This window comes from Chelon labrosus, assembly GCF_963514085.1.
Source record: "Chelon labrosus genome assembly, contig: SCAFFOLD_163, whole genome shotgun sequence".
Classification (NCBI taxonomy): Eukaryota; Metazoa; Chordata; class Actinopteri; order Mugiliformes; family Mugilidae; genus Chelon; species Chelon labrosus.
The window spans coordinates 50,001-59,911 of NW_028181526.1; the positions used below are offsets into that span (position 1 = coordinate 50,001).

Consider the following 9,911-nt stretch of genomic DNA (forward strand, 5'->3'; position numbering starts at 1 on the left):
AGTCTATGGTGCTGCAGGAATCTGACCTCCCTCAGAAACCTGTAAGTTGACCACAAAGAGCCACTCTACCAGGGTGCAGTCATAACTTTAACTGATATTTTCTTTTGTAGATTTCTCGTCATCGCAGGAATCAGTCTCAACACAACGTTATTGGTGCAGGAGCTGCCACGTTGGAACCGTCTGTGAGAACTAAATTTATGTTGTATAATCACAATTATCTCATCCTAAAACAGCTACACTGTACTAGACAGATTTAAAACTCCTACCTCCATCACATTAGTGGCCTCGTCTGTCTCACCTTGGCTTATTTTCCTCTGTTGTAAAACAGTTCTTATTGTGGAACAAACACAACTCAGTTATTTGAAACAGGTGAATTCAACTGCAAAGGTGTCAAAATCATTGTGATTCAAGATTTCTTTAGAAATCAATAAAGAAAAATCAATAAAAAATCTCCCTCTCTCACATAATAAAAAAATCTAAATGGACAAAATGTGAAGGAATATAGCAAATGAAAACGGTTACGAAAAAACATTCTGGATATAGAAACTACAGTAATAAATAGAAATCAGCCTATGTACAACAGTGCAATGTACAGTTGCAGCTTGGGTTTACCCAGTAAGGTGCAAAGGTGCAGTAAGGTGCAGATAACTCAGGTTAGAGCCCTTGAGTCTTTTATGTTACGAAGGCAGGTGAGGTAGAGTCCCTCTGTGATGGGTGGGTTAATAGACAGGGGGCAGGGTTCAGCACCCTGACAGCCTGTTGGACAAAACTATTCAACAGTCTGGTGGAGCAGGCCTGAAGGCTCCGGCACCTTTTCCCCGATGGCAGGAGACTGAAAAGGGGATGTAAGTGGTAGGAAGGGTCACTGGCAATGCTGATGGCTCTGCGAGTGAGGCGGGTGAGGAAAATGTCTGTGTAGACCCTAATGCAGACAGATTCCAAACGGGTTACCACGGTTCTTTCACTCATTGTGGATTCAATCTGCTCCTCTATAAATGCCTGATTGATGGAGATCTGCTGAGAAAGTAAATGGCCTTGTTTTTCCATAGAGCTTTTCCACCTATTGGTACTCAAAGCGGTCTTTACAGACACATCTACCCATTTGCTCACACAGGCACACACACATTCACACAACTGGGGGTTCAGTGTCTTGCTCAAGAACACTTTGGCATGTGGCACTATCCGGGGATTGAACCCGATAACCCTCTGGTTCGTTTACAACCCTCACTACCTACTGAACCACAGCTGCCCCAGAGAAACACTGCTGGCTTCTTAGTGAAATAGGTTTTTTAAGTTACTTTTTTTAGCCAAACGTCAACTCTGGTAGTCCTAGAGTCCTGGTAGTTACAAACTTATTTCACAGTTTCTGCAGCCACTGTGCTTCTGGTAAAAATAATTTCTCTCACATTTTTAACCCTGACCCTGATCTATGCATCACCTCGGGTTTATTACAGAGATCTGGAATGTTCTTGGATTTCATGGCTCAGGTTTCGGTACTTGCATGCGGCTGGACTTAGGGGGATCTTAGGTGTGTGCTTTTCTAAACACACATCACAACAGTTTGAAACTCTGAACAGAATTAGAGATTTCTGTTTGTTTTGAATGCATCTGCAAAAATGCCTAAAACTATGCCAATTTTACTCTTATGAAAATGAAATGTCCAACACAGCCAAAGGCTCCAATTAGTTCCTGAAGCTCCTGAATGTTCCACTAATATGCGTTTCCAGGTGGAGTTGAAAAGTGAACACTTGAATGTGGCTAAAATCTCAGAGTGTGGTAAAAAGCAGAGGAAGAACTGGGCTTTGATGTGGACAGTGCTGACTTCAGACCAGCTGCTGTTCTATAAAGACAAACAAGAAATTGCTCTGGTAAGAAAACACTTCCCCTAACCATAGTTTCTACCATATGTCTAATGAATCTGAAGTGCATTTCTAGCTGAGCTCTGTAGTTCTGCAGTTCCTTTATGCCTTAACATTGTCTGGGGTGGACCTTTGACATGTGTCCGCTGTCATTATGTTTAGAAACCAGGAAGTAAGACAGATGCGGTTCAGCTGTGTGGAGCAGTTATCGAGTGGACGACAGAAAAATCCAGCAAGAAAAATGTCTTCCAGGTAACAAACATGAACTATGGTTCTTATTAAATAATGACGTGATGCCTTGTAAAAATAAATAAGATTCATATTTACATGTTTACCAAGTCATTCTAACCCTCAAGTACCAGACTTAACTGATCCTATTCATCTGTTCCAGATTACAACAAACAAAGGAAGTGAATACCTTGTCCAGGCTGACAGTTTCCCCACTGCCAGCAAATGGTACGACTCCATCAGAAAGACTGTCGACTCTTCAGTAAGAACTCAAACTTTAAAAATGACTCTTATTTTTTATTCTTGATTGCCTGTAGGGTTTAACAATTAGAAAGCACCCCCTATTGTCCAGTCAATAGTCCAAAAACCAAAGATATTAAGTTCAGGAATACATTTTTTAAAAAAAAGAACTTAAAATCGGACTCACCGACGAATAAAAACTTTTCACAAAAAGATATTCCAACACAAATTATTTGTGACATAAAGGTCTTCTTTGTTGAAACCATTTCTGTCCAGACTAAAGAAGACAGAGGTTTCTCCCTGCGGAGGTCAAACAGCACAGAGTTCCTTCCCAGACACAGCTCCCTACCAGGACATGGCTCAGCCTCTCCCAACACCAAGCAACGCAACCCTGTCCACAGACGGTCCATCAGTAAGTACTCAGACAAACCATTGCAAACTGTGTGTGTAATATATATATGTGTGTGTGTGTGTGTGTGTGAAGCTTAAAATAATAATTTAAAATAATTTGGAGCCTAAAAGGCCAGGTTTTTCCTTCAAAAGCTGAATTAGTGCTTGAAGTTTTAGCGAGCCACATCATTTAGTTTAGTTCAACAAATCTTTCTTTGTTTAGTGCCACATCTGACTCAGCATGTTTTAACTTTCTGACTTGTATGTGTGAACACGTGTTACTTAAATTGATTAGTACAGCTAAACTGAATATTTTGTAGAATATTTTTATTTTACATTCCATTTGGTCAGAATCTCAGAAACACAAATGTACTGAACCTTCTATGTATGATTAATCATTTTCTGAGTAGACAGTTAGTTGTTACCTTACAACCTGCATCATTAATCTCTCAACGTCTGATTCAAACAGTTTCTATTTTTACATATTTTAAAAATGTATGATGAAAGAATTAATTGCAAGCTTTACTGTAACTTACACCTGATAATACTATTCATCGGGTTTCAGGTCTTTTTGAGAACGTTGTATTGTATTTTCAGCATTCAGTCTGTCAGTGGTTTAATATCGACACATCAATCTATTCGATCCAAATCAGCATATTTATATAATTGACTATATAGACGTGCTATATAGACAACATCAAAGCACCTGCTGTAATCCTAACTCATCTACAAACTTTACCAACTGGGTCATTGGTATAGAGGGACAGGAGGGAAAAGCAGTGGACAGAGGACACGTCCCTGGGCACAGCATTGATTATCGTCCTTAAACCAGAAGTGATGTTTCCCAGCCTCCCTTGTTGCGTAGGGTTCGTTAGGATACAATGAGCTGGGTGTGTAAGAAAGACTTTAAAAATAATAATACTGCAGAATGTGGGGGGGGGGGGGAGCATGTTGCTTCATAACTGCTGGATTTGAGAATATATTATGCACTACCTAAAATGATGACATACACTACATTGCCAAAAGTATTCACTCACGCATCAAAATAACTGAATTCAGGTGTTCCAATCACTTCCATGGCCACAGGTGTATAAATCAAGCAAGACTGCTTCTACAAACATTTGTGAAAGAATGGGTCGCTCTCAGGAGCTCCACAGTCAACTGTCAGTGGTATGATAACAAAGTGGAAGCAACTGGGAATGACAGCAACTCGGCAACAAAGTGGCAGGCCACGAAAAATGACAGAGCGGGGTCAGCAGATGCTGAGGAGCGTAGTGCTCAGAGGTCATCAACTTTCGGCAGAGTCAATCAATACAGACCTCCAAACTTCGTGTGGCCTTCAGATTAGCTCAAGAACAGTAGAGAGCTTCATGGAATGGGTTTCCATGGCTGAGCAGCTGCATCCAAGCCGTACATCACCAAGTACAATGCAAAGCGTCAGATGCAGTGGTGTAAAGCACGCCACCACTGGACTCTAGAGCAGTGGAGACGTGTTCTCTGGAGGGATGAATCACGTTTCTCCATCTGGTAATCTGATGGATGAATCTGGGTTTGGTGGTTGCCATGAGAACGGTACTTGTCTGACTGCATTGAGCCAAGTGTGAAGTTTGGTGGAGGGGGGGTTATGGTGTGGGGTTGTTTTTCAGGAGCTGGGCTTGGCCCCTTAGTTCCAGTAAAAGGAACTCTGAATGCTTCAGTATACCAAGAGATCTTGGACAATTCCATGCTCCCAACTTTGTGGGAACAGTTTGGGGATGGACCCTTCCTGTTCCAACATGACTGAGCACCAGTGCACAAAGCAAGGTCCATAAAGACATGGATGAGAGAGTTTGGTGAGGAAGAACTTGACTGGCCAGCACAGAGTCCTGACCTCAACCTGACAGAACATCTTTGGGATGAATTAGAGTGAAGACTGAGAGCCAGGCCTTCTAGTCCAGCATCAGTGTCTGACCTCACTAATGAGCTTCTAGAAGAATGGTCAAAAAAATCCCATAAACACGCTCCTAAACCTTGTGGAAAGCCTTCCCAGAAGAGTTGAATCCGTTATAGCTGCAAAGGATGGACTGACGTAAGTTAATATGTGTGTAAAGGCAGATGAGCGAATACTTTTGGCAATATAGTGTAGATACATTTACAGACCGATGTGCTGAAAAGAACTGGACAAAAACTCTTATTAAAAGTTTGTTGTTTTTTTAGACATGTTCAGCAGCTCAAAGCTGAAGCACAGCGCCTCAGACAGCGCTGACAAAAACGGAGTGAAAAACAGACTGAAGAAGTTCATCATCAGACGTCCGTCCATGAAGACGCTACAGGAGAAAGGCCTCATCAAAGGTTTCTACTCGTTCTTCATTTATTCCTTTTGACGTAATCTTTGAGAAGCAGCTTTAAGGTTACTAAACTCTATGAAAGGACCCCTTTTTACGAAATAATGGAGTTTATTTTCATGTCTTCTACCTAATTTCAAACAAATGTGTGTGTAAAGTTCTGACAGGTTAAAGTCAATGTCAGGATGTAAACAAACATTAGTCTTGGTTTTGAATAAGTATTAGCTGAGTAGAAGCTGTAAAACAAAGAGAATTTGCTTTATATGTGGCAGTAGAATAATGATTATTGTTCCTGTTAAAATGTCCGTCTCAGATCGAGTGTTCGGCTGCCATTTGTTGACTCTCTGCAAACGTGAAGGAACCACAGTACCGACGTTTGTTAAGATCTGTTTGGAAGCTGTTGAGAAAAGAGGTACAAAAGCTGTACACGAAAACGGAACACACATTCAGAAGACACACTTCAATTATGTATATAGATATTTGGGTTTGGCTTTGCTTCATCTATATTTGCATCAACTGTGTTTCTATCATCAGGTCTGGAAGCTGACGGGATCTATAGAGTCAGTGGAAATCTGGCCACAATCCAGAAACTTCGCTTCATTGTTGATCAAGGTTGGTTCAACACAAACCTTTTTCTGTCTTTATTTCACAGCAACTGTTAAATTCTTCAGCACATTGTATTCAGAAAATAAATTTGCAATGTAACCCAATGAAAAATTATTTAATTCTACTTGTATAATGATGAAATGTTAGTTGATAAATATGCAGAATGCATCACTAATTAAAGTGACTGTAGTAGAGACGTGTCTCAGTGCTAGTAGCGGTTGATGTCACAAAATAGCTATATTCTGATTTAAACAACTGAGTTGGCCTCATACACGTACACTAACAGAATTTCCTAATGATGACGTGACACAAAATGTTTAGCTGTAGAGTTTTGTTAATTCATGACAACCATGTGAACTAGAGCAACAGATCGATCTGAGCCCACTTCATTACTTCACCATAGCCCGACAAACTACTGCTTCCATCAGAGCGCAAAGTGTGATGTTTGCATTAATTCAACATAAATGTTGTTAAGTTTGTCTGTTTTGTTTTGGCCCTGCAGAGGAGGACTTTGACCTGGACCACAGTCAGTGGGAGGACATCCATGTCGTCACTGGAGCCCTCAAAATGTTTTTCCGAGAGCTGCCGGAGCCATTGTTCCCTTTTAAGTTCTTCGAGTCATTTGTGGAGGCTGTCAGTGAGTAAAAGCTGATAAACTAATCCCTCAGTTTGAAATTATTTTTACCTGATTTACAATAAACAACTTTTAGACATCCTGCACAATGCTTCCTTTTAAGAAAGTCAAAACAAGGGCAACTGGACTTGTAGAATTTCTTGAAGACTTTTCATTCATGTAGCTTCTGCAGTTCTGAAGGACTGGTGTGGAGTTGAGGTTTAAACAGGAATATCTGTGAGTGTAACTCATTAGAAACTCATAAACTACAGCCTGCCAGATGATCACCCCTAGATGGAGGAGACCATTTCACCTTTTCCTCTTCCTCCAATGAACCATCATCATCAGAGGCTCCAGACTAACAGTATAAACTACTTTGTCACAGGAGTCTAAGATGAGTAACACCCACAGACACATTTAAATCCTAATTAAACATCAACTCCCCACCAGTCTTTCAGAACTGAAGAAACTACTTGAATGAAACATCTTCAAGAAACTCTACAAGTCCAGTTGCCCCCGTTTCAGCCTTTTTGGGTAAACTATGACCTGGACGACTGAGAACCTTCACAGACATATTATTCAGTCTTAATGCACTTTCAAAACAAGAAAGGGTTTCGTAGATATGCAAATCAACTCATACAGTAAACGACAAGACATGCACATGAAAATACAAAGCTGTACACATGTTGAATTTAAATGCTAATGCAATCTGAACAGAGATCAAAGAGGTGAAACAGAAAGTGCAGACTGTGAAGAAACTGGTCCAGCAGCTGCCCAAACCCAACCAGGACACCATGAAGCTGCTTTTCAGCCACCTGCACAGGTAGATCTACACACACACACAAACCATATGAAAGGAAAACTTGACCAAAACATCTAGTTCATAATCTGTAAGATAACTCACTTATTTGATCATTTAAGATCAAAGTTACCTGGGAGTTACCTGGTGAGAATGGAACTAATAAACAGCTGGCATTAACCACATTTGCAACAACAACAGCACAAGGTGTTGACCTGGCCTCCACATTCACTAGATCCCAAACTGATCAACTATCTGTGGGATGATCCACAGAGGCCCCTCCCCTCAAAGGCCCCCACTAACAACATTGTGTTGCTAGAAACCACAGGACACCCTCAAGGTTAGATTATGCTTCCGCGTAGTGATCACGCAATGGTCACGCAATGGCCACGCAGTTGCTCAGACGCAGTCGTGAGACCGTGATGGTTCTGCGTGGGGTTTACGTGTCGAAATGCATGCCACACCGGTAGAGGGCGCTATGGTTTTTTGTGACCGACCGACCGACACTCTTGTGACTATCTCGCCTCGTTATTTACCTTCCGGATTTTGCCGTAGTCACAGTGTACGATGGACACCGAGACAGAGAAATTATCTCTATTATATTATATTATAATGTATTATATGTATTATAACAAATTATTCAAGCAGAGGAAGAAATACTTCTATTGCAAATTAGGGCACGACAAAGGAGACAATTATGTTTATGAGTGGAAACCGGAAAAGCTGTCTCCAGCGGATGTAGTTAGCGGACCAATCACAGCCAATGCCGCTGCGTTGCCGCTGCGTTGCTGCTGCGTTGCTGTTGCGTCGCCTCGACGCGCGTCGAGGATTTTTGGGAGGTGCGCGTCTGGCCCTTGCGTAGGACGCACGGGGGTCCGCAAGGACGCAATAGGTCCGTAATAGGTCCGTACGCACGGACGCGCTGTGTTAACGCGGAAGCATAATTTCGGCTTCAGAAGGCCCATGTCCATTCTCTGATGAGTCACCACAAGGGAGACCTACACAATATTAGGATCTTCAATCTTTGTAATCACTGATGTGCTGTGTTTGCCCAAGTACTCACTAGATGGCAGCAATCACAGCAGAAATGGGGCAAAGAATTGGGCGTTATTGATCGTATTGTAATCTTGTTAAAATCCTTGAATGAATTATAACATAGTGAATATCATGGACTGTCGAGATTACTGAAATAAATATACTGAAAAAACTGGAGCTTTTTGGTTGACTAGCAGAAACAATAAATCTGTTTGGTTCATTAATTAAGTAATTTGTTTGATATTCGTGTCATTTTGATCTTTGGGGGTTTGAGGGTCTCATTAACTTAGAGTGGGTCCTACTCATCCTCTATTGTATTATATACTGTGCGTATAACACACTATACACACTGATGCATTCTCATTTTGGACTAAAAAAGTCTTTGGTACTGAATGTATTCTGCGAGTCAGACTTTAACATCTGTGAAGCTGTTCAATTCAATTCAATTTTATTTATATAGCGTCAATAACAATACAAATCGTCTCAAGACGCTTTACAAAAACCCGGCCTGAAACCCCCAGAGCAAGCCTGAAGGCAACGGTGGCAGGAAAAACTCCCTTTTAACAGGAAGAAACCTCGAGCAGAACCCAGCTCATATGGAGGGACCATCTGCCTAAGGCCAGCCGGGTACAGACAGAAGAAAGAGAGAAGAGAACAGCAAAGAGAGAAGAGAACAGCAAGATAAACATGCATCTGTCATAGATACACATATCTGACTAAAGTGTACATGTGGAATCTTATGATATAAACTGATGATGTTACATGACAGTTTGAAAATGTAAGAGGAATCATAGGCAGGTTGGAGAATTGTTCATTCAGGTAGGAGTGGATAACTGCAGGATTCCATGAAGACTGGGCAGGCTGATGAGACCACGACAACAGATGTAGTATAGAGCTCCACAGGAAACACACCACTCCAGGCCAGAGATACTCACAAGAAGAGGGGGGAAGAGGGGGGAAGGGGGGGAAGGGGGGTGGGACACACACAGCAGTAAACATTCTACATAGTAATAGCACAGAATTGTATGACTAGTAGTATATAGGAAATTAGAGGGCAAGAGCTCTGTGCCAGAGAAAAGAAAGTGGAGGATGCGAGAGAGGAGAGAGAAGAAAGAAGGAGGACATGTGTTTGGTGCATCGTCCCCCAGCAGCCTAGGCCTATAGCAGCATAACTAAGGGATGGTTTAGTCCAGCCCTAACTATAAGCCTGATCAAAAAGGAAAGTCTTAAGCCTGACCTTAAAAATAGAGAGAGTGTCTGCCTCCCGAACCCAAACTGGGAGCTGGTTCCACAGGAGAGGAGCCTGATAGCTGAAAGCTCTACCTCCCATTCTACTTTTTGAAATTCTAGGAACCACAAGTAGGCCTGCACTTTCAGATCGAAGTGATCTGCTGGGATGATATGGTACAATAAGGTCTTTAAGATACGATGGAGCTAGGCCTTTAAGGGCCTTGTATGTAAGGAGGAGGATTTGGCATTGACCTTGACTTTTTCCTGTGTTTTTCAGAGTTCTGGACTTCTCCAAGAAGAATCTAATGTCCACTCAGGGCATAGGTATCGTATTCGGCCCAACACTGATGTGGCCTGAGCTGGATGCAGGAAACATGGCAGTCAACATGGTGTACCAGAACCAGATTGTGGAGTTCATCCTTATCGAGAGCCGAGTGATCTTCGACATAGACGGGAAGTAACAGGTTTTGGGTTGGACCAGAACATCTGACAGACTCAAATTTATCAACTATTTTAGTGAAGTAGTTTATGGTTTGGGTTCAGGATTAAAAAAAAAAAAAAAATCGTTGATTTCTACTGTAATAAAT

The 9,911-nt window shown here is 41.7% G+C and overlaps 1 protein-coding gene across 1 annotated transcript in view; it reads left to right on the top strand.

Moving 5' to 3' along the window:
- Window positions 1–9,905, top strand: part of arhgap15 (Rho GTPase activating protein 15) — a 15,530-nt gene extending 5,625 nt beyond the window's left edge. Inside the window, exons 2-13 of the mRNA XM_084575441.1 lie at window positions 1–41; window positions 111–182; window positions 1,728–1,868; window positions 2,022–2,111; window positions 2,251–2,349; window positions 2,604–2,739; window positions 4,914–5,048; window positions 5,355–5,453; window positions 5,576–5,653; window positions 6,150–6,284; window positions 6,978–7,083; window positions 9,602–9,905. The exon at window positions 1–41 is cut by the window's left edge and continues 134 nt beyond it. Coding sequence (XP_084431567.1) covers window positions 1–41; window positions 111–182; window positions 1,728–1,868; window positions 2,022–2,111; window positions 2,251–2,349; window positions 2,604–2,739; window positions 4,914–5,048; window positions 5,355–5,453; window positions 5,576–5,653; window positions 6,150–6,284; window positions 6,978–7,083; window positions 9,602–9,785 — 1,316 coding nt within the window. The 3' untranslated portion in view covers window positions 9,786–9,905. The remainder of the gene's footprint in view (window positions 42–110; window positions 183–1,727; window positions 1,869–2,021; window positions 2,112–2,250; window positions 2,350–2,603; window positions 2,740–4,913; window positions 5,049–5,354; window positions 5,454–5,575; window positions 5,654–6,149; window positions 6,285–6,977; window positions 7,084–9,601) is intronic.
- The last annotated feature ends 6 nt before the right edge of the window (window positions 9,906–9,911 follow it).